The 24,283-nt window shown below is 46.2% G+C and overlaps 2 protein-coding genes across 4 annotated transcripts; one reads left to right on the top strand and one right to left on the bottom strand.

Moving 5' to 3' along the window:
- Positions 1-103: 103 nt before the first annotated feature.
- Positions 104-16,596, bottom strand: PGPEP1 (pyroglutamyl-peptidase I). Of its 3 annotated transcripts, XR_011325914.1 has the most exons (6): positions 15,990-16,077; positions 13,256-13,308; positions 7,555-7,671; positions 6,786-7,018; positions 5,843-6,427; positions 104-756 (listed from the first exon to the last, which is right to left on the bottom strand). XR_011325914.1 is itself a non-coding variant. In XM_069790397.1 (5 exons), the coding sequence occupies exons 4-5, from the start codon at positions 6,989-6,991 to the stop codon at positions 6,235-6,237; spliced, it is 399 nt and encodes a 132-aa protein (XP_069646498.1). In that variant the 5' UTR covers positions 6,992-7,018; positions 7,555-7,671; positions 13,256-13,308; positions 16,510-16,596; the 3' UTR covers positions 104-6,234. The 3 variants fall into 3 exon arrangements, 2 of the variants coding, with proteins under 2 accessions (XP_069646498.1, XP_069646497.1); XM_069790397.1 differs by lacking the exon at positions 15,990-16,077 and adding an exon at positions 16,510-16,596 and having other exon boundaries at positions 104-6,427; XM_069790396.1 differs by having other exon boundaries at positions 104-6,427.
- Positions 16,522-23,920, top strand: LSM4 (LSM4 homolog, U6 small nuclear RNA and mRNA degradation associated). The gene is made up of 5 exons (XM_069790398.1): positions 16,522-16,785; positions 16,979-17,020; positions 17,152-17,250; positions 19,776-19,959; positions 22,504-23,920. Exons 1-5 carry the CDS (start codon positions 16,783-16,785, stop codon positions 22,590-22,592), a joined length of 417 nt encoding a protein of 138 aa, XP_069646499.1. The 5' UTR covers positions 16,522-16,782; the 3' UTR covers positions 22,593-23,920.
- Positions 23,921-24,283: the final 363 nt, after the last annotated feature.

Raw genomic sequence — 24,283 nt, 5'->3', positions numbered from 1 at the left:
GCTGTTATCTGGTCAGTCTGTGATCATTGATATGTAATTACCACCCTACAAAAGGCATCTTTGAAAATTACTTCTTCTGATGGTTGTTAAAGAACACCAGGAGTCAGAGTTAAACTCTTTATTTACTTTGAAACATCGGTTTAAATTTTCAGTTACAAAGTCCAGTCTAGCAATAGCAAGCTGAAAGTACGTTAACGGTTCTTTATTACACAGCCCTTTTGTGACACACTAGATTGTTTGGTTTTACAAGGCACTGCAAGAACACACTGAGAAAAACAGAAGCCCCAACAGATTTAGAATTGTAGCTCCAAGAGTCCTGATAAGCATGAGATTGGCAACACCTGAGATACCCAGACAGACAACTGTTTATTTCACCACAATTAACGAAGAGGACCAGAGAGGCTGAGTGATGCTGTAACATGCATAACGGAGTCCAAACAAAACGCCTAACCTTAAAGAAGAGACAGAATAACCTTCACAAATTTGGCCAGCCTAACCGAGAGTGACAACGAAGTAGCAAATACTCTGTTTTTTCCATTGTCAGGTCCGAGTGTGTGTCAGAAAACCTCGAGAACTCAATTCAGTGCAGTTTCTGAAGAGCATCCTTGGATAAAGGGGATACCGAACAAGTTCAGCAGTTTCTCCCAGTGCCAAAAGCCCAGTCTTTCCATCCACTTTATGTGCGAAAGGCTCATCTGTCCCCATCACCACCACTCTGCTTTCCAAAAGCGAGCCCAGCACAGGACAAGGCACTCCCTGTTTAATCAAAGTAAACATTTGCAATTTAAGAAGCTGGTGCAATAGAAAACCTGAATGTGTATTTAAGTAGCACGGCGTTTTATTTAAGGGCAGTGTATAGTTTCACTTCCTATATTTAATTCCTATCTATGGGGAGGCATTTTCTTCTCTACTTTGTCTTAAAATAGACTGAGCAGAAGCAGATCTCGGGTTTCAATTAATACGATGAAGAATTAACAATATCCTCAGCTTTGGAGGTTTGGCAGAATATCACTTTCATCACATAAGACACTAATCAGACATGAATACAAGTTTTTTAAGAAAAAGTGCACTTTATACTGCAAAACATTAGGGTTTCCGGTGCAAATATAACAAATCCATCTACATCAAGATGTGTACTTATGCTATCAACCAGGGGTATTTTATCCAAGCCAACAGATAAAGTTTGAAAGAAAGCCTTTGCAACTCTGAAATTTCTCTCATTAAAATATTATCGGATAGCATATTAAAGTAAGTAAAGGAGACAACAGGAAGGAAGTTACTTTGTGAAAGTATGTACAAATTAATTGCCGACAATTTTATTATCTGCACCGCGGGATGAAATGTGAAAATCATAATTAAAAAAACCACACAAGTGTACTTTTACGTCTAAACATAACTGGTTTCCAGTCGGCTTTCAAACACTACCACTCACTCTTAAAGTAGCTTAGTGTCTGAGCATCAGCTGTGTGGTTAGAGAGTTAGAAACACCCTATAAGTTAAAAAAGATGCACGAGTCACAAGTTAAACGATGAAATAACACGGTCAGACCATAATCGCTGCTTTAGTCTAGCGCCAGCTCTCGTGTTAGTGGGGAGTTACCAATTCATTTACATGGTTTTCCCATTTTTGGTTTTAAGAAGCTCCTCCTACTGCAATTCCTTTTATACATTTCATAAGAAAGCCCGCATGCAAGGTCAACAAATCACGCACTCAGTCAAATGAAGATTATTCGAGTATTAGAAGCAACTTCAGTGGATTATAACTTTTTTAGACTTTTCATTAACAAAAATAACAACACTAGGAGCCTGTGCTGTCCATTTGCAAGTCTGCAGGCCTGGAAGCTCCTGGGCTTTTATTCCAGGCATGGCACTGCATGACAGCGGCCCAGAATAATCCCCTTTGCCAGCTGACTGAGGCACTAAAAGGTTAAATATTGCCTACACAACCGGCAGAACAGTGAGAGACACACCGGAGTTTGAATGCTACATCTAAGCATGACTGTCTAGGTAAGTAAATACAAATAGTACAGTTTCCTACCTGACTTACCACAGTACGTGCAGTACAAACCCTACAGAGATAAAGATAAGTTGACATATTAGATCAGAGCCCTGGTTCAATGAGTCTGTTTTTCTGCTGTGGGCAGCAGGCAGTACCCAAGCATTAGGCAATGCTTTACAACGTGATGCTGCATGTAAACGCCTTCTCAATTTCTGCAAGGAGTCAGCCAGGAAGCATTTATCTCAAATTTACTCGAGACGCCTTGCCTTCGCATTCCCTCCTCTTCAGGGTGAAAGCAGAGCAACCGGTTAGTTGTCCTGAAGTCTTAAACCTCTGAACACCCTCGGTCAGGTCCCTCCTGGAAGGACTCTTGAAGCTCAGCAGTTCTTGGCTGCAGTCTCATGTCACAACCACACTCAATACCTCTAACCATCTTCATGACCTTTTCATCCCTTCCCACTACTACCACATTTAGGAGGAAGCAACCAGGTTGGGGAATACTCCAGATAAGCATGAACTGCTCCATATGATCTTACAGATTTTTATATCCTTTCCAAAAGCTGCCCCGCCAAAAAAATTGCTTATGTACAATGGGTGTTTACCTTCAACCATATCATAGAATATCTCAAGTTGGAAGGGACCCATAAGGATCATCAAGTCCCCCATGAGTCTTTAAGATAAAGAAACTTTCAAGCTTACAGTTTCTTTTTGCTGTGTTTCATAAAGCAGATTACCATATTTAATTCAAAGGAAGTATCTCCCGACATCAGTGTCACCAAATTATGAAGGAGTTTACGAGTACCTGGAGTTCCTCAAAATCCTCCGCAGCATTTAATAACTGAAACAATTAAATTGTCATCACCAAACTTCTCCAACGCATTAGCCAGTTCCTACTCCAAGCTGTGGGCAAGCAGATAAAATGACATCAGACCCGATACAGTGGAACCTCCCTAATTCTCTCTTCCACACAAAATATTCTCACCCCCGTTTCTCCGTGAAGCATATCCCCAGAGACAATTTTGCAATCACAGGATTCTAAAACTTTACCAGCTTTTACATTTGACAAATCGCAGGCACAGTAATTAACACTAAACCTGAACTTCCTACGCTTACTCACTAGCACGAAATTTTTTGTGGTTGGCAACAGGTCTCCCAGTCAGTGCAAATTAGCAAATTCTATTTATCGATGATCTGGAAGAGAAAGCAGATAGTAAGCATTACACAAAACATCAGCTTTTTGAAGCTCTGCATCAGTTTGATGTCATATTTCCAAAGAAAATATGCACCTATGGGAAAGGCATTATGAATTAATGAGTTTAACAAAAAACTTTCAAAAAAACAAAAGTATTTAATTTAGGTCAGATTAAATAAAATTAGTTTAATGCCATTTTTAAAAGTTTCACTATACAAAATTTCTCTACCACCAAGACACCCTTTACAAATACAATCTCTGAGGACTAATTCTCAAAAATGCAAAAAGATTATATAATAAATTATGTTTTCTAAGAAACTGATCACATGGAAGCTTCACAAAAACAGATTACGAGGAAACGCACAGCTCGAAGCAATGCCCAAAGCAAAGTATTTCCAAAAATGAGATTTTTAACACTGACACGTAGAAGGCCACAACCACTGCAGTCCTTAGACAAACAGCAGTCACAGAAATTGGCTCAAGATTTTCCCCTTGAACAGCAGAGCGGACCCAAGAAAGAATATCTACAGGTGTCGAACAGGACATAACTCCACAGGCTGAATAAACTAGCATGGAAAGCCATTCTCCCCACGCAGCCGCCGCTGTCTACCTTCCCTGCCGATGAATTTGGAGCCACTCCTCCTCAGCCACATCCACGGGGATCTCCAAGGCTGCCCGCTCATACACTCAAAGGAAGCATAAACATTCAACAGACATGGACAGAGAGGGCACATCTCGCTTAGAGACTTTTAGCGCAAAGAGAGCCTGATCAGCGACCTACTCCAACCCTCTCTGCTCAAGGCGAGGGACAGCCGGCAGACAAACCTTGCCCACGGCATCCATGGGCACCGCTGGTCCAACCAGCCCTTCCTATGGCCGCTTCGATTCCACGGTCATTTTTTTTGTTATCGCCTCACTAAACTGTTGATCTTCCATTTTATTCACAACTAGGTTACACGTAAATTAAATAGCATTACTGAAAATTACTTAAATCAATTGCTGAACTTACCAGAATACATGAATTACTCCTCTTTTAAAAGTTTAGCAGCTAAGATACACTGATGACAAAAACTTCTTACCAGATAAAGGAATAAACCTACAAGATAAGTAGCTCAACTATTTGCAAAAACGTGTCAAACCACAAATATTTAAACAAAATATTAAATATAATAAATTACTAATCAGAAAGTCTGCCTGCCTGCTGACAATCTGACAAGTGCTACTTCATATTTGAATGCAAAAGAGAATATTTACTTTGAAGGCAAACTCTTTTGATCAGGAAAGCCTGTATTGTAAATACAGCAGTAATTTCCTCGGTAAACCAGAAGTCTATCCAAACACCTTCATACACAGGTCCCCTTAGCAAAGTTATTACAACTGCAGAAGTCTTCGTCCTCTCTCGAGGGTTACAAGGAGAAGCGGTATTTCCTTTGTCACTAGACTTCTACTGGAAAACAGCAAGTTAATGGCAGCTCTCACTGAGAGATACTATAGCAGAATCATTCATAATTAGAAAAATTAAAATAATGGTATTTTAGAAGAGTTCAGAATGTTGGTTTATATATATATATTTGTAAAAGTATTAGAATCAAATCACAGACCTCTTCATTTAAATGGCCTCTCAATGAGACCTACCGGTCATCAATTACCAATTTTGTGTCTGTTCCCACTGCAATATTATCTGTCTTTCGCTGGAGTCTTGTAATTTGGCAGCAAACCCTACACGCACGACTAGCATCAACCACTTTTCAAGTCTTGCTTAGAACCTGCATGTACACTTCCCCAAATTAATTACTGGGAAAGTTCACACAAGAAGCAGCACTTTGTACCCTCCCATTGGGAGGGGGACACTAATAAACAGCCCAAAATACTCACTCTAAGCAAAATTCCTAGTTTTCAAATAATTGCCTCTGGTTTACAGACAGCAGGAATAGGTTTAAGATTTTTAGATTTGATTTGGCAGAATGTCTTCGAATCCGCACATTTGCATATTTATGCCTATAATAAATCAAGGTGGCAACTTCGAATTTAAGTTAAACATTACTCTTCTAACCTTTAACAAGAATGAAAATTTTTAACTAAGGAAGTTATAAATTACTCAACCTTCACCTTAAAAATAACAGCTAGCACCAAGAGTCTAGGATAAAGATCTCCTGCGGAGAAAGTGGCCTTTAGCAAAGCTATTTAACCGCTAATGATTTGTTTTATACACATATGAAACAATGTGTTTTGTACAGGAGGTATATGGTTGACTTGAGTGAGGAAGGTGGCATCGAGAGCATAATAAAAAAGACATTTGGAAATATTTGGCGCAAGTTAGGCTCATACTGTGTACAAAAAAAAAAAAAAAAAAGCTATCTCCTGCTCCACAACAAAAGGAACCTAAAACACATCCCTTCTATCTGCAGCTACCAGTTAACCAGTACATTACAGAGGATCCTACGAGTATTTCGACAATGTGGGGTGAGAAATCAGTGCGTCAAATATTTTTCCATTTCAGCAAAGCAATTTTTAAGACTCCTCATCTCCACCAAGTACTGTTTTACAACAGACAAACTCACACCATTCCAACTCTTTTCAGTTGTACTTTTACATTATAACCTATAATTTGGGCCAAAGAGGGGAAAAAACCAAACCAAAACAAAAGCAAACCTTTCAACTTAAGAACTAGTCATTAGAAGACTGGGTTATCAACTCCCTGCACCTGAACGCCAAGTCCAGATGAGAAACCTTCCATCTGCGCTGTATTAGACTGGTCAGTAGCTGTCACTTGGCTGACAGATAAGCTCTGGATAAAGCACAGCACACACACTTCAGTCACTTCAGAAATGAGTAGTTGCAGGTGTTTTAAAGAAGAGATTTTGAATCCTTTGTTGCCTAGGTTGAAATACACACATCTGACAAAAAAAGTCAATTTCTAGAAGTGGAATTTTCCTTCTTGAAGTCTCCAATTCTGGGTCTCTATGTTTCAGACCGTTTTCCCCAGTACTTCAGTAGCAGGGAAAATTTTGGAAGTGCAATACTAGAATAGCTTCTGCCCACTTTCAGTGTTCGTGCTGACAATTGATTTTGTCTTCAGAATGCTCCAAAACATCGAGCATTTCTTCTATTATAGCCTGTAGTGCCCGACCCAGCTGTTCTGCGGTATATGGTTTTCCCAGAGGAGGCACATGAACAAAAGCTGACCTCCCGCGGCTCTGGTATAAGGAAGTGTAGTAAGTGAAGTCACAGAGGTATCTGAAATACAAGAATAGAGCTTATTTAGCAACAAGTGACAAATACAGTGCGCAAGCTGCAGGACAGGATGAACTGTGTATTATCATTCAGCATTGCAGCAACATCCTGCAATAAAGTGTGGAATACAAGCCAGGTATTGTGAGTCTGTGTAATTGCTTTAATCAAATATAGGACAAAGAAATGTGAAGATCTCTCTTTTTGCCCTGATGATTGGGTGACCACTGAAAAAGAGACAGTACTGCCAGCCCCATGAGAAGTGAAAAGTGTATGAATCATACAGGCCTCATGAGTTGAGCATGAAGGGAACATTCTTTACAGTGTGAGTCTATTTTCCCCATCAATCGCTGGCATCCCATACCTGCCGGCATCCTTAGATATAGTGACCGTGACGTCCAGCCCCAGCGCCGAGACTCTCTTGCAAACTGTGTCCATGTCAATAATGGAATCGATGCATTCTGGGCCACCTTCTACGCAACACTGAGAGCCTGGGCAGAAACGGCAGTTGTCTAAGCCTTTGTAACCTACATTATGGCCGCACTTCTCCAGAGTTACAGTCGTAGCCATACCCGAAACACCTACATGAACCACCAACTGCAAGAGAAAAGAAACAAGTTAGATCAACCAAAATACAAATGGTGGAAAATCAACAGCCCGCTATTCCCAGTTAAAGACTGATGGAGTTGTTACAGGAGTTCTTGCATGAATATCACAGTAACAAGTCATTTTGTCAATGAACTTGTAGGTCCAGTACAGAACCATTCTTCTTGTTTCACCCGCTCCTGACCTAAATTGTAATTTAATCAGGGTAAAAATGAACGTTGGCACGTTCACAGCCGAGCCCACCCCTGGAACAGCCCAGGTGGCACAGACTAACTGCAAGCTGTCTAGACAGCCCTTTGCAGCGGCCTCTTCACACCAACTGCTCCCGTTAATTGGAGCACTCTTTTCTGAGCTATAAAATTCTACAAATTCACATGTTCTCACGACAAAAGAGGAAAAGATCTAGCGAGGGACTACTAGTCTGAACAGGCATTAAAAATAGGACTTCACATTATGCTTGTTGCTGTAAGCGTGACAGATTTCAACCATTTGCTGTGTCTTTTCTCCTCCTCCCTTTACTCACTCACTTGTGGACTGTGCTTTTTCCACAATGCAGGAATGAGTCTTTGCACTGTCTGGTATTCAACTGGGACTTCGTAGACGTGCAGATCCACGTCATCTCGCAGTCCTAGCTTCTCCAACTCCTAAGAACATAAGGAAATAACAAAACCAAGATGGTCAGACACAAGCTCAGCAGAGGGAATAGTTCTGGAAGGTTTAACGGCAGAGTGAGTCTGCTGTGAGGGACTAACATCAGCTTACACTACAGGCTGTATAACCTTGTAAACAGCACTGTAAAAAAACCAACAAAAAACATAACAGGGAACAACAAAGGCATCTCTCCACCTGCGTTAACAGTCTTCACCCACAGGACCGTTTGTTTTGCTCTGATGTGTGTATAACAAAGAAATCAACACTTAACTGACAATAGTTATCAGCAACACCCACACTCAAAAGAAAGGTTGGCTACATTATTTATAGAGGTATATAGTCATATTCACTTCTTGAAAGAACTAGATATTATGTAGAGAAAGTAGAATTGGGAGGATTATATTCATTGTCTAATTTGTCCTCTCTCAGGACTGCTGGCCTGGAGAGCAAATTCATATTTGTTTCCAGATAAAGAGCTCCCAGGGTTAGGTGACAGTACTACCAGGCTTTGATTCTGTGTCTATGAGTCTCCACAAATATTAGCAAACACTCCTCATATGAGAAACTGAAGCAACATTGGCACATCCTCCTCAATATATTTGTCTTACTTTTATTTTGGCAGAATCTAGAATAAAACACAGCCTATTTCCAAAAGGTAAAATTGGTTTCCATCGCTACCTTTACCTATACCTAATACACTGTACGTAAATTTTGCAACATGACCTGTTACCACTGTAGTGATTCAACTAACGCAGTAAAGTATTTCTCCCTCTGTAACATTAACTAAAGCCATGCCTTGAAAACATCCCAAATATCCAGGCAATAAACTCAGCCAATTTCCTTTAAACCTTTTAAAACACAAAGTGTCAGTTAAATAACTTGCAAAAACTTCTTTAAAACCGGAGGGAAGAGGAAAGATCTTTCCCCCCCGCCCCTCAGTATACCTGACTGGAAAGCACACTGTTTCATCCCAACATTGTTGAGTTCCCTCTACATGCAGCCCACGTTCCGGGGCACTTCTCCCTTGCTCTTCTTTGGCCTCCATTTCAAAACACTCCAGTCTCACCAGTAAGGCTTCAGTTCGAGGCTTGCTCATTTGGTACTTCAGGCTTTACCAGTCTAGCCCAGAACAGGACTTCATCAGAAGTGAAACCTTTTAGAGCCATCGAACCCGAACTTTCAAGAACCCAAGGAAAGGAAACACCCACATGGTCTGAAGCCTCTGAAAAAGAATGTTCTTAAACAAAATCATCAGCTGAGCTCAAACCTCAGAGCCTTGTGCAAATCCACACCAGGAGGCACTTTTCCAGCGGCTGAAGCAACTTCAGCTATCGTGTTTAATGAGTTCCAACACCATCTAACACAGATCGAGTTTCCCTCTGATGAAGACAACATTTTTTGGCACTCTGAAAAATTTTACAGCTGCTTTTCAAGACTGGTAAGTGACTGCACATGCCACAGAGCTGACAGCCTTAGTCAGAGTCCTCCCATAGCTCTGTCTCCTCTGGAAAGAAGCTGCAAGTGCATCTTTCTCTCTGAAGACAGAAGGAGCTGTGCGCTCTTCCATCTCTGTCACCAGGCCTGTGTTTCAGTTAGAAGAACCAACTCCAGCTTTTCACAAGTTAATACACAGCAGAAGCTTGTCATCTGGTGCTGCTCTTCTCCTCTGAGAGATATGTCGGCTGAAAAATGCAAGCTTACTCACGCCAAAAGCTCAGAATGATTACTTGCACTAACATCAAAGGGGCTGCATGCACAGCAAGAAAATAACCTGCAACTCTCACATCCACAAAGCACTGTAGTTGTTCTCATGGATCTGAGGTAGAAACATCAATGTAAGAAGCCATCAAACTATCAAAGGACGTTTCAAAATATTCTTGAATGATTAAGTTATCTCTATTTCAGGTTCGGATTCGGTGATCAGAGCCAAGAGCTGCTCTTTCATGCAATTCTTAGGCTTTATTTTCCTGCACACAGAGATTATACTTGCAAACTTCAGGCTAAGGAGTGCGGATTAGCTATTTCAATGAAGCTTACTCCATTTCAAATCTTGTATTTCCCTAAGTTTAAAATTATTCCAAATTAAAGACAGTTTAAAAGAGAGGAGAAGTGGAGGGTTTTGGACTCCCCCATTACAATTCTACCTCCTCTATATAAACGTGAGCAGTATCTTAGTATCCTTTTTTTTCTGTAGTTATCAGCACGAGTCATTTCTTTGCTGAGAAGAAAAAAACCTTTCACACTTGTACAGACCACAGACAGTGTAACAAGATTTAGGATAACTAAAACATGCAGCAAAGGCAAGAGTAAGACTTTCACGGACCAGCAGATATGAGCAACAACAATGATAAATCACTTGCTCTGGCTCTGAGGGCAAGTCTGATATTAAAGGCTTGCTGTATTGATTAGTGTCTGGCACACACAGACATTCATTACCAGAGATGGATGCTAAGTGATGTTTCATCACATCTTCTTTACACAAATCTGCCTTCAAAACATTAGCTGGTTTATGTGGTGCGTTAATAAAGTAAGTAGTTTACAAATGAGAGTATTCAAATACAAGTCAGTCTCTTTAGGAACATCTCCAGAGCGTTAACTGGTAGGAATTCATCATCACTTCTCTAAAGAGCGTGAAACAGCTCCTAAAGATGAATTTGACCAGGGAAAGTTTTACTGGCTGTGCAGAATGAGTATCTACAGCGAGCAAGAAACCTCAGGCCGTATGAGCCGCACCATCTCAGTGACAGCTACCTTCTCCAAACGCAAGCACATTAAACCTTAGCCTCACAAATTCACAACTTTCTTTTAACCCAACACAGCGTTCGCGCGCTTCCATTCAATAATAAAGATGTACGCTGGCCCCCAGACAACTTATTACCCACAGCCTTGTATACCTGACAAATACAGAAAAACGAACATGTTTGACCGATTCCCTGACCCCTCAACAATGGCTGTCTTTGTGAGCCTTTAATATCCTTATCAGGTCTGTCTAGACACCCTGACAGTAATTGTCCTTAGTAATGTCAAAACGCACTCTGACCTCTCTCCTCCTCCTCCGGCTCAGCCAGAAGCACTTCGGGGGGATGAAGGCAGGAGCCCATTAGCTTCACAGTCCACGGGGCACACCTGTGTCTACACCCAAGTCACACCGGGGAGGCCAGAAAAGGCCCGTTTCAGTAACTTCTCCTTGAAAGGAAGGTCCCTCCCCAGCAAAAACTGCAGCTGAAAAAGGTCCTCAAAGGAAATATTAAAACGATGAAAACACAGAACAGCAAAGCCACATTAACACAAAATATTTTTACCGTAAGCCTTAAAAAAGAAAGAAGTTATTCTTCACTCTGAATTTATAGGAAATCTCTCCCCCACGCGTGAAAATCTCCAAACATTTCATCTTCACATTATTGGATTGTGACGGCCACTATTTAAGGCAACCACGTGTAAAAATCGTTTAGCTTTCAAAAACAAACAGCTATGCTATAAACTCACGGCAGTCAGAGGGAAAAGACACACCATATCCATGTTCTATATAAGAAGCCAAATAAAACCAAAAAGAGGACTGGAAAGAAAAGCAGAGAATTTTATCCTCAGGATGCAGGATAATAAAAGATGTAATAAACCAGAACTAGCTTAGCCCTAAAGCTAGGAAGGATTTACAAAGATTGTTTAATTGATTTTTCTTCTATTAAAATGCAGATCACACCGTCTGGGATTCAGAAACTCAGACACGCCTTTGTGTCCACTCAGCTCCATGAAGTCCCCTGTCTGAAACTTGCACAATGCCCAACTCGCATGTGCTCAAAGACATGCTGTTCCTTTTTGTCTGGGCCTCTCGGGGCTGAAACAGGGTAAGGAAAGGCAAATCCTCCCCGCTGCCTGAAAGTTTATGTTTTTAGTTAGAAGCTAGCATGAGCTATTAAACAGGACTCAGAGGAAGACAGGCTCCAACGCAGCAGATCGCACACCACCAACTCTAGTTTTATACTCTCAAAATACCCCGAAGCCCATAAAATGAATTTAAAATGCACGCGATTACTTCATCTATCAGCCACACAGCTGAGCAGCCATCAGTGCCTCGAGCTGCCGGGCTGAAGGAATGACACGCCATTTCTCTTCATAGGAATTATACATTAGGTTTGGTTTTGTAAGCAACATCAGAACACCCACCACTCTTCCTGTTCCAGAAGCACAATACCCTTTTGTCTATCTCCTCTAGAATAAAAGTAGCTTGTTTACAATAACTGACATTACATGAGTAAGAACAAACCAAATCAATTAGCCCCACTACTAAATTTCAGCAACGTGCAATTTTTTTGTTCACATACGCAGCTTGCGTTTTTCCCCAAACTCAAACCGAGCAAACCCTAACTCAAATATATTCATTTCCAAAAGGCTCTTGGAGGCAAAGGTTTCATCTTCTCATACCAGCCAACACATTAGACATCTGGACATTAGTTGACTGTAATTGATTAGAGTTTGTGATTTAATTTAAAAGCATTCTAAGGAAGATATTAATCTCAGAGCTCTGAAGGCAAGAGAGATGTGTTGGAGAGAAAAATAGATTTAATTCCCTGGGCAACTGTACTAAAAGGTACCCTTGAATTCCCAGTAGCTTTGTCATAAACCACATCCAGAAGTGACAAATAAGGAAGAAGCAGGATAATGTGGCAGCACTGTCCCTAGCTAACATTTCTACAGCAAGCAACCTTAACTCCTCAGTTTAGCTAGGCATCTAGCAAGAGTTAGATTTCTTCTCATCTGTGAACGTATCGGTGTTACACAGACGAACATGCTTATGCAGATACGCAGCTACAAGTGGCATAAACTTGATTTGTTCAAGCGCGTACGATCTGCTTGAGCAACGATCCTCCACCAGCACTCCTGTCTCCAGCAAGGTCCAACTCTGTCAGTCAAGCATCCATTGCTGCTGTTTCTCAGCAGAGAGAAGGCTGGCTCCGGAGCAACAAACACTGCCTGATCCCCTCACACCTCCTGCTTCACCCGCCGCCAAAAGCAGGGGGCCACAGAAGGAACTGAGGCGCAAAAGGAGGCAGCGGCGGCTGCTTTTCTTTGGAGTCAGAGTCCTGACATTCAGACCCATGTTGGACGACTCCACAGTATGCTTGAGTCCACAATACTACGAGGTAGAAGTCTCATTACAGATGAGACTTGGCGTAAAGGTTAACCAATTTGCCCAGATTCAAGCTAGAACTGAGAGAAGAACATAAAAATTCTTCTAGGTTTGTTTGTTTGTTTATTTTTAATTCTTTACGGCAGAGGAAGATTCCAGGCTCCCTGCCCCATTTAACATCTTTCACATCTAGGGAGTTGGCCTATGAATTCCTTACTTGCCTCAGCTACATTAACTCAGTCTCATTAAATTCTACTAGCTAAGGGATTGTTTTCTGAGAAGTGAATAAAACATTATCCAGCTGACCATCTGGATATCTGGAGCGAGCCGGTCTCAGTTAATAAACTGGGAAGACAAGTTATAAAAGAGCTGCAAACTAAAATTGGTACAGATATGTTACCAGCACAGCTCTCTGTTTTAACTCGCTAAGAACAAAGTTATAGTGTTACCTGAACTGCAATCCAACTGGCGTTAACGGCGTGCTCTCCAAACGGACCAAACCCTGGAAGAGAAGTAAAAATCCACAGTGATGAAGTCATCCTCACAGGTTTGACTAAACTTAAAGCTGCAAAGCAGTCTGCGCTTTCCTGGTTTATATATCCTGACAGAAAACCCACTTCTTCTAATGCCTAATCCCTATTTACTTCACATCCAAGTACTAAATAAGAGACCTTCACAGAAATGTTTGAACTATACACCTTGTACTGTGAAGGAAAACAATAGCTTGCCTCAAAAGAAACTCTTTTTTCCCAACAGACACTGAGGAAGCATGTTTTTTCCTTTCTGACCAGGTTAGAAAAACTTGTTATTAACAGATAAGTTGACCGATATCAAGGAAGGAGAATTATTATTGGATTTTCTATTCCTGATTGTTTTAGCCCACAGCAGATGCTTCCACAAATGCGGACAAGCCTGTCTCAAATATTTCTTCTCTGCTCAGGTCTTCACCGAGATCTCTGTTAGGATTAGTTATGCCTTACAAGGAAATAAAATACTGCTGACAACCCACCTACACCAAGCAGCAAAGGTTATGATAGCGTTATCAAAAATACTTACTCGCCACATCTAAATTTCCTAATGAGTAACTTAGAGTTAACTAGTAATCCATAACATCTTTTCCTGAGCAAGCACACAAAGGTTAAGCAATTTATCTGGGTGCAACGTCAATATGCTTTAATTTAAAATGTCAGAGTTACCCTATGAGCCTAATGCAATTAGGAGCCATAAATTTTGTCTAACTCGTGAAAGGATTTGAGAGGGACTACAAATATTATATGACACGTTAATGGAAACATTCTATTTGCTATCAACAGTGAGTCTGAGGTTATACTGCACATGACGACGTAAGGAATTTGCACGGCATGGGCTCATCCACGCTGATGGATCTCTTACAAGCTAACCAATGTCGGTATCTCCCCAAAATAAATCTCCCAAAGGTCTCCACAAAATGAAACTGTAGGTGTGTTTTCCTGTGAGCAAACCCCCAACGTTACTAAGACAAGCTACGACTGCAGCATGGGCAAACAAGTCGAATAATCGAATGCCTTTTCAGCTGCTTCTGCAATTCAGCCATGTCCTACAGGACTCTCTGGAAACAAACAATCGCGACCTGCTTATGTTTCATTCCTAAAGAAATCGTGGTAGTCTTACAAGAGAAATAAAATACATCTATTCCTTTTTAACAATTCAACCACTGGAAGGCTGAAGTTCTACAGGTGCCCACGCATGTAACGTAACCCTCTCACTCTGGAGCCAAACGCAAACTGGCACAAATACAACTGTGGGCAATTGCTCCTCTGACTCATCTCCTATACAGATCCCTCATGTTATCTCTTTCGCAGAAGATAAGCAACTTTTGTCAGCAGTATCAAACTCCACCGAGCATGCCCAGGAGTTCCTCCGCATCCACAATAGGGCCCTCCAAGGCTCATTAGCAGTAAACCAGCTGCAGAGATCTTTATGGGATTATCTCCTTAAACAGTTCTAAAAAAGAAATTGCGCACAAATAATACTTATCCTCAGCGAGCACATGCTCGTAACTGAACGGGAACACAACGCCATTGCTAGTTTTAAAAAGGAATTTAGCATGACACTAACGACTGATTATTGAATACGGGTAGACCTGACAAGATAACCACTGCATTTTAGAAACAGACTTCCCTGAAAACAGGGGGAAAAAAAGAGAAAGAAGTACTGCAAGCAGCAGAGTATTTACTGACGCAAGTTTTCTGTTTAGTCACCGCCGCTCAGCACTAGATACAGGTTTGGGAAAGCCAGAATGTGCCACCTGCTTCTTCGCTCTCCGCAACTGTTCTCTGCAAAGACACTTGCCTCCAATTAAAACCGCTCCAGCGCATCAACGACAACGAACCCCTCGCCCCCGCGCTTGCTATTCAAACGGCCTCAACTTCAGCTGCTGGGGGGGGAGACCTGAATAGTTTCACCGAGTTCCCCATTTGTCACAGAACTGCCTTCCCCACAAATCAAGCCGTCCGGCCTTTGTACCCCGGGGAAAGGAGCCTGACAAGCTCTCGCCTGCGACGCCGGGGCCTTTCATTCCCTCGCTTATTCTTCCCTGAGGCGCTTCTGCCGTGCTGCTTGGGTGATTTTGATAACAGCTTCGACACCTTGACGGCTCGGGATGGGGCGGTCAGTGAGCAAATACCCCCCCCCCCGCCACGCACGCCCCAATTGTTTTTCCCGCTCCTTGGAAGATTCAGTCCCCTTCTTTCCCCAGCCAGCAAACTCTTGGGGAGGATCAGGGATGGAAGAGGGGGATCCCAAAGCCACCCCCCCACCAAGCGTTAGGAAAACCGCCGCAAAGCCCCTCACCGAACAACGTACCCCCACCCCAGCTCCTGACACCCCCTCACCCACAGCAGCCCCCCCAAGCCCCCCCAGCCCCACTTAGCACCCCACACAGGGGACAGCCCCCCCCCCCCCAAAACCAGCCACCCAGGGTACAACCCCCCCCCTTCTTAGTCACCCCCTGAGGGAACAGCACCCCTCCCTCCAGCTCCTGGCCACCCACCCCCCCTCACTCACTCAGAGAAGGGGTCCTCCATCAACCCCCCCCCCCCCATTTACCCCCTCACCGCCCCCCCCTCCTCCTCAGGACAGCCTCCCCCTCAGGATCTCCCCCCCCCCAGGACAGCTCCCCCAACCGCCCCCATCGCCCCGTACCCGTCACCACCACCGCCCGCCGCGGTTTCTCCATCGCGGATCCGTCCCGCCGCCGCCGCCGCCGCCGCCCCGCACTGAGCGCGCGGCCCCGCCCCGCCACCGAGCGCGCTCCGCCCAGCCGCCTAGAGCGGCCGCCCCCACCCCCTCGACACCACCGAGAGCGCTCCGCCCAGCCTCCTAGAGCGGACACACCCCCCCCCTCCTCCTCCTCCTCCTACGGGCGGCCACAGAGCGCGCACCGCCCAGCCGCCTAGAGCGGCCCACGGCTCACCGCTTCCGCCGCCGGGGCGGAAGTTGTTCGGCGGGAGGGGGCGGGTGGTGGGGCCACCCGGGAGAGGCTGGGCCCGGAGCTGTTTCACCGTTAAACGGTGCCCTCCGGGCAGGAAATCTGTAAGGGGCTCCGGCCCTGCCGCCTCAGCGCGGGCCCCGGTGGAAGTTGGTTAAACCGTTATAAGACGCTCAGCCCACCACGCGTGGGGCTCCCCCCCCCCCCGGGAAGGGCCTAGGGAAGAGCACGAACCGGGGCCTGGATCCGCGGGTACCGGGAGGGGACGCCGGGAAGCCGCGGGGTACTGTGGGTACTCCACCGCTTTCCCGCCCCGCTCTTCAATTTGCGGCGCTGTCGTAAAGACGCGGACCGGGCTCTCGCGACGTTGCTTGACGGCCGAGACCGTGTCCCGCTCTCTGATTGGCTCCACCGGGGCCGCGCCGCGCTCTGATTGGTCCCGCGCGGGGCCGGGGGCGGTTTGAGCGGCAGAACCCGGCGCGGCGGCGGCTCCGGGGCTCAGGCACGATGGTGAGTGGTCGGTGGGGCCGGCCCGGAGGGCGGCAGGACCCGGGGGGCTGGAGCCGTGGGAAGGGCCCGGCTCGCTTTTCTCCGCCGCCGCCGGGGGCGGTGTGCTCGGTGTCGCGGTCGGTGTCCCGGTTCTCAGCCGGTGTCCCGGTTCCCGGCGGTGCCTGAGGCCTCTCTCCTCTTTTTCCTCTCACAGCTGCCCCTGTCCCTGCTGAAGACGGCGCAGAACCACCCCATGGTGAGTACCGGCAGCGCGGCACAGCCCCGGTCGGTCTCAGGCTCGCCGGTGCCGTGTGGTGACACCGGGGGGGGGGGGCAGGTTCCTGTACCGGGGCCGGCCCGGCGACCCGTGACTCCTGTCTCTTGCAGCTGGTGGAGCTGAAGAATGGGGAGACGTACAACGGGCACCTGGTGAGCTGCGACAACTGGATGAACATCAACCTGCGGGAGGTCATCTGCACGTCCCGGGTAAGGCTGGACCCTGTCCCGTCCCAGGCAGCCGGGCAGGGGTCACCCACCGTCCGTGCCCCTGGGGAGCATCCCTGAGGGTGCCCGACCTCCGGCCCTGCAGTCGGGCTGGCTCTGCTGTAGCTCAGAGGCTATCGCTCCTCTGGAAGCGTGACTTCTGCCTGAACTGCAAGTTTAATATAGCTATTTATAATAGCTGCAATGAAGGAACGCACTCGCCCGCATGCTCGAGCGGGGTGGCTTTCTGCACAACACAGAAATGCCGTGCGAGCGTTTCCCCCTGCGAGAGGGTTCTCGGTGTGGGGCTGGGGGCCGCAAGATGGGGTGCGACAGCCCGTGCCGTGATGCTGAGCTGGGTTTCCCAAGAACGGAGCCTTCATCTGTCGCATGCTGTCCGAGAAGCGAGGTCTGCTTCAAACACAGCACTAACTTTTATTAATTTGCTTGTCTCTCACCCTCTAACTCTCCACATCAAAACGGAGGAGCCTGTTGTTTACCCGCGCTGAGGCTCTGCGCTGTCTGGTACTTTCGCCCTTGGCCAAAGTTGCTCCAGAAGATTGTGATCTGTGTTTTGGGCTTTGACCTCAGTCAGAAGTGTCTGGTCTTGTCCCTACTGGCTGCGTGCTGTGGGAGACGGCAGCCGGATGGATGTCAGCTGTCATTGCTCTTTCCCTGCCCCACAACATCAGAGCTCAATGGGAGAGTCTGGCAGAGATCCTCGTTCTTCTGAAAAATCTCTCTGCAAACTCCCAGTACCTGTTGTCTCCACAGCAGGAGAGCTTTGAGCGATATTGCTGGGGCACATTTTCACGTCGATATGACAGAGTAAACATCTTGTGCGAGGTTTAAGAGGGACCTTCGGGGCGGAGCAGTGGGGCTTAGAAATTTGTGGGCGCACCTTGGTTTGTGGTGGGACAAACGGGAAGGAACCGCTGTTGAATTTAGCAGGAGGGGGACTAAGAGGAGGTGACAGCAAAGCCTTATCCATGCCCACGACACGGGGGATATTGTCGTTCTCCTTGGGAAGTCGCTTCCTACGGCTCTGTGCTCTGCTGTGGAAGAGCAGTAGCTCAGCTTTTATTCCCTCTGAGTGACCTAGAGGGATCCTGTTCACACAGCAAAGCAGCCGGGCTCATCAGCTGCGCCTCCGCCCGCCTTAAAACACCAAAACGCCTCCAAAGCCCGGGTGAAAGCGGAGCTGGAGCCTCTGCCCGGGTTGTACTGGTGGCACTGGTGGGGACTGGCCACTAGATGGCACGGAGCGGCGGCGGACGGGCTGGCCCGGCCTGGGGCGGGGGGCGGTTGTTTACTCCGGGGAGGCCGGAACGAGGAAGCGAGGGAGCCTGGCTCCATCCCTTCCTGCATCCCGAGCCAAGGAGCAGCCAGGCAGATCCAAGGCAGGGTGGGGTTTGCTGGGTGTCTTTTGGAAGAGGACTGTTGCTCTCTGTCTTGTCTTGTGCGCAAAGGACTTGCCTGTACAGGCAGACTTGCCCCAAATAACTCCTGGGGTGGTGGTGGTGGGGAAACCTGACTATTTTATCCCGGGAGAGGAGGAATGAGGCATTCTTGTTTAACCCACTCTTCTGGGACATGACAGATGCCTCATCCGCATGCTGCCACTTGAGAATCGCTGGGCTCGAGTGATCCCATCTGCAGCCAAACCCTGACGGAGCTGCTGCCGAGCCAGGGCTGCAGTGGCGGAGCGGGGCGAGGTGGGTCCCCGTCCCTCCTCCCAGTTACATCATGGGCAGCAGAGTTGTTGTTCAGCTTTGATGCTCGATTCCTATTCCCACAGCCACCCTCAGTACGCGGGAGCTGAAGCCCTCATAGGTTACGTCTAAGGAGAACCCTGAAACTGCATTAAACAACGAACAAACAACATACAGAGAGGGCTGCTCCGTAACTAGGCACCTGAAGACTTTCTTTTTTTGTATATATATGAACTGTAAGCTCCTTATTTTCCACAGCTGTAGTTACAGTGCTCTGGTGGCACACACCCTGCAGCCAGCTGGCTCCGAACCTGCCTCACTGCTCCATCCACACCCCAGAGGAGTGAAGGAGTGAGGTGACTCCCAGCCGAGGCTGCTGGAGAAGAAACCCGGCCGTGCATACGCCTTTACTGCAGCTGCGTTTTTCTTGCCAGAGTTGGTTGTTTGTAGCTGTTGTAACTTACCACCCTTGCCTCTCTATTCCCGCTTTCGATTCCCTTCTTACACAAGAAGGGAAGGTGCTTGTTTTCTCAGCCTCTTCTTCCTTCGTTTTCTGCGAGTGTTAGAGGCAGTTGTGGAACAGATTGAAACTACAGTTGCTCGTGGCTGAGTGCCCTCCCCGCCCCCAGGTTGTAGGGCTATGTGTTTTGGAGGAAAAAAAACACCCTTTTTTTGCAGCTAGTTACAGATAACACTTTCAGAAAAGATTGGTGGAGCTGTTGCACTCTCCAGAAGTGATGGAAATATTCAGATGCCCCAAAAGTGAAACAAAAGCACCAGGTTTTGTTTGTAGGCTAACGTGTTGCTCCCCAATAGGATGGAGACAAGTTCTGGAGAATGCCAGAGTGCTACATTCGTGGCAGCACGATTAAATACCTGCGTATCCCTGATGAAATAATTGACATGGTGAAAGAAGAGGTGGTGTCCAAGGGCAGAGGCCGTGGTGGGATGCAACAGCAGAAGCAACAGAAGGGCCGTGGTGTTGGAGGTGCTGGACGAGGTAACGATCCTGTTTGTATTTCAGCTCGGAGAGGGGTGAGCGGGATCCCTGCCTTTAAATTTCACCTCTTGTGCAAGGAATGGCTCTTCTCAGCTTTAAACCTGGGACTGCGTGTCTGGGAGAAGCTAGAGCCGCTCCTGTGTGAGATCTAGCTGAGCGAGCGTGTTGCCTCGCTTGTAAGGCAGCCTGTGCCAAAGAATAGAAGGGATTTGTGCCAGGGATGTGCCTCCCTCGTTACTGGGGTTGGGCAGGAGCTTAAGAGAGTCTGAACTTGGTTTCTACCCCTCCTGGCTGGTTTGGGAGCATGGCCCTACAAAACTGGTGTCTGTTAGCTTAACAACTCTGGGAGGGAAACAAATGGCTATTCTGTTTGAAAATAGACTGGGCTCTAACCATGGCAGCGATAGAAAAACATCATCTTTTCTCCCATTATAATGGGTCTTTTGATCTCCTGACTTGTTCATTTGTTTATTTTTTTTTAAATATCTGAGGGTTTGTGTTCCTCCTGCTCGACATGAATAATTCCTTTCTGATAAAAGGGGAGGTTGCCACTTATGAAGAAATAGGTCACCAAAACAACTCTTCCTTCCCTGTCCCACTTCATGGGGTTAGGTGATCTCGGAGCACTTCAACCTGGGGATGTATTTGCTCTTTTCTCCCCAAACTGCCCTGCTGGAAGCCCAAGAGCCGTTGCTCTCCTTTCCTGCTCACCCCTCCTGCCACGTCTTTGTGATTTTTGCTTTGTGGTCACCTCGCTCAGCCTCAGGGTTGCTCTCGATACAGGCTTAGCCTGCAGCAGGAGCTTAAAATCCTGAGTGTGCTCACTTGCTACAACAAAATTGGGTTTGGCCCAGGAAATCTTAGCTTTTAAAAGAAGCCCTGGGGACTGAGACACCGACGGGCAAAGTCTCTGTACAGAGCACCCTGGGCAGAGTCTCTCCACAGAGCACCCTTAACGAGCTGCCTGCATTTTGACTATGCAAGGAATCCTGGTAGGACAGCTGGGATCTACCTGGGGCCATCACGCCACGCTGGGACGCGCGATGTGCGGCGTCTCCGACTCCCAGGGACTTCTGGAGGAAAAACCCCTGCAATTGCTGCTGCCCATGCTACCTCCTGGAAGCTCCAAGCATGCAACAGTGACCTTTACAAATCTGAAGGCGCCTTTATTTTTCCTCCTTCCCTTTTCAGTGTCCAAAGCGCTTGGCATAACAGCTTTTTTGGATATGGTTATTTGGACAAACATTTTAGCTGAAATATTTTCTCTGCTGTGGAAATATCTACCTTGTGGAGAGCAGAGCTGAGCTCTGTTTGAGGTGGAGTTCCCTGCTGTTTTGATGTGCAGCTTAAATTCGCTGATGGAATATTTTAAAGGGAAGCTTCGGCATTTGCTAATTAGCTAAAAGGTTTGGCTCTCATTACTGAGACATGAAGGGAGGAGGAAAAAAAAAAAGGCAGGACAATTTTGTTGAGAGGCCAGCAGGCAGAAGTAAAGCTATAATTGTGCACACAGTTGAAAGGATTATTGTTTCTGACACTGGTAATCCTTCGTCTTTTACTTCTTGGCTTGCCAAATTCAGAAGTACGGCAGTCTTTGCTCAGCTTCGCTGGGAGCAGCCGGAGCCCTGTGAGCATCCCAAGGACTGCAGGCTTAGGAGCAATTTTTTTTTTTTTTTTTTTTTTTTTTTGCCTCTGGTCTAGGCATGCCTCCTCAATGAAGCAATCAGAGCAGAGGGCTCTAGAGAAGCAATTCTGCCTGGTGCCCAGACTGGGTCTCCTTTGGGTTCTGTCTTTTGTGCGGAGGTGGCTGGCAGGGTAGATCCACAGTCCCTTTATTGCTTGCACGCCAAGATAAAAATTACTGCCTAGAATAGCTTTCTGTTTGGGGTGAATCTGAGGGGAGTGCGGGGGTGGGCTCAGCAGCTCCCATGACAAAAGACGGTCGCAGCTCTCGGGTATGAGGACGCTCGTATGTCTGCAGCGGGTCTCGCCGCAGCTTCCCGGTTCCTGCCACCTCCCTGGCAGTGTGCTGTACCCAGTGCCCTCTCTGGAGTGGTGGATCGCTCTGACCAGCAGCGAGGCAGTGACAGAGGGACGTATTTTTTCTGTTTTGTAGCTGAGCAGTCTTCAAACTGAGTCACCCTCTTTGCTGCTTTTGGTTTGCCCTTACAGCTTTCAGGGGACACAGTGTAACCTCCTCATCCCACTGGATTTAAAACATGGTATCACTTCCTTGGTTCTATTTTTCAGAAGAAGTTCACTTCAATGTACGATGATAGCACAGCTAGCTAGAGGGCACGTTAACACCCCGGCGAGGTATCGCAGAACTTGCTGGCAAGGGGGGATAAGTTTATGCTCCTCATAAATACGGAGTCTGGAACTGACAAGGCTGAAATCGAAAAGTCCCGTTTCTGCTTCTAAGACTAGAAAACAGGCATGCATTTGGGTAAAACATAAATAGCCATAGAGCTCCAAGCAGCTGGGAGATGTTACTGGCTTACAGTGATGCTGTTACATCCGTGCTCTTTTCTTTCTGCCCTATAGGTGTGTTTGGTGGCCGTGGCCGAGGAATACCAGGCAGTGGAAGAGGCCAGCAGGAAAAAAAGCCAGGCAGACAATCAGCAAAGCAATGAGAGGCTGTCTGCACCCTGGCCGGGGACAGTGCTGCGATGCTGTTTGGTTTTTATCACCTCAGGATTGCCATGTGTTCAAAAGCGTTACCTTTCTACTCTTCCGTCAGTTGATCAGTGCCCGAATCGTGTAGTTTGGAAGCCCCTCACAATTTAATCTCGTAAAGTGGAGTTATTCACTCCTTGTAGTCAGCAAGTCATTGGAAATATTTAAAAAATCATTCCTGGTAAGGACCTAAGTTCTGCCTTCTCCTGAGAGTGAAAACACTCTTTAATTTTTCAGGGTCCCCAGGTTTAATTTAAAAGATTATCCTGTACAGTGGTATAAGAATGAAGGCAAACACTTTCTGGATTGTTTGGATTTTTTTTATACTTGAAACTTGGGAAACTTACTGCATTTGTAACGGATGCAAGTGTTTTGGTTTAAAAACACTGAACTTGAGGATATTGTATCTTTACCTGAGTAGTCTTAAAGGTTTGGGTTTTTTTAAAAACAACAAACTTTTAAGCTATTGCTTAGCTTCTATTTCTGGCCAGTCGGTTCTGTCTCTCTCCTATGGCTTAAAGGAGGACTTGGGATGAACATTGCATTGGCCTTCAAGGGTTGTTTCCAAGAGAGCTTTGTGATAAATGAGGATTTCCCAATTAATGTATTACTAATTTGACTTCAGGTTAGAAGCTTCCTTTAAAGGAAAGGGGTTTCTGTGTTTTCTTGCGGAAGGCTGGTGTGCCCCTTACTCTTCATGTGTGGGGGTTTTTTCTGAAAAGCAACCCAGCTGTTGATTTATTTTTTTTCCCCCACTTTGAAAACACTCTCCCTCATGCCTGCAACACAAAGTCCTGAACTCTGACAATATTTCTCAAGCTTATTTCTTCTGGTACCTAGTGATTGACTTCACTGTACGTACTTGCCATTTCCTTTTCTAGTCACCGATTATCTTTCCCTGGGGACAAAGACCGGTGTGTGAGTGTGTCCTTCCTGTAGATTAAGAAAGCTCCTGTGAATTCCCAGGTCGGGTTGCTCCAGTCTTCCATCCCATGGGGTGCAGGGTCCCATGAGCAAAATGCGCCCGCAAAATATCCAGTCTGATCTGAACTGAATGTCTGCATGGGAGCATGGGGGGAAGGAAGAGGCTCTGGCCGTGCTTCAACCCCCTGAATGGATGAAATAGCTTAATTTTAGGGGAAAAGCTGATATTGTTACTTGCTCCGAACAGGTTTTTTTGTTTGTTTGTTTTGTTTTGTTTTTTACAACTGTTTCCCATGTTGAAGCCTACTCTCTGCCATCACCACGGTATTGAAAATGAGTAAAGAACATGCTTTTATATATACTTATTTTTTTAACGTTTATAGAACTTGTGCGCAGTGGTGAGTAGGAATAAATCGCCAACCTCTACAAAACGACTCCCTCTCTCTGTCTGCAACGGCGCTGAGCCCTGCCTGACCCCACGCGCGCTCCTGCAGCCAGCCGGCTTTGCCTAAACCGTTGCTCGAGCCCAGGTATAAGTAATAAATCCCCAAGCAGATGGGCTAAACCTTTGGTTTCTAATAGCAGCCACGTGTTTTCTGCAGCCACCTTTCCTTGGCGAGGCGTTAACCGTCAGCGCCAGCGCTCGATCCCCATCCCGGGCAAGCTGGCTTCTGCCAAGGAGCCAATTCCAGGCGATGGGAACAGGGCACGCGTGTCCTCCCTC

This window comes from Haliaeetus albicilla, chromosome 8, assembly GCF_947461875.1.
Source record: "Haliaeetus albicilla chromosome 8, bHalAlb1.1, whole genome shotgun sequence".
Lineage (NCBI taxonomy): Eukaryota > Metazoa > Chordata > Aves > Accipitriformes > Accipitridae > Haliaeetus > Haliaeetus albicilla.
This window is presented reverse-complemented; position numbering and strand designations above follow the sequence as displayed.

Excerpts from the sequence above, each read along its gene's own strand:
- PGPEP1 (XM_069790396.1), bottom strand. The coding sequence starts at position 16,023 with ATGGAGAAACCGCGGCGGGCGGTGGTGGTGACGG. Across the intron at positions 13,309-15,989 it reads GCGGGCGGTGGTGGTGACGG|GGTTTGGTCCGTTTGGAGAG; the intron begins GTACGGGGCGAT and ends CTTCTCTTCCAG. Across the intron at positions 7,672-13,255 it reads CCAGTTGGATTGCAGTTCAG|GAGTTGGAGAAGCTAGGACT; the intron begins GTAACACTATAA and ends TTATGTTCTTAG.
- LSM4 (XM_069790398.1), top strand. Across the intron at positions 17,021-17,151 it reads CGGCGCAGAACCACCCCATG|CTGGTGGAGCTGAAGAATGG; the intron begins GTGAGTACCGGC and ends TGTCTCTTGCAG. Across the intron at positions 17,251-19,775 it reads AGGTCATCTGCACGTCCCGG|GATGGAGACAAGTTCTGGAG; the intron begins GTAAGGCTGGAC and ends GCTCCCCAATAG.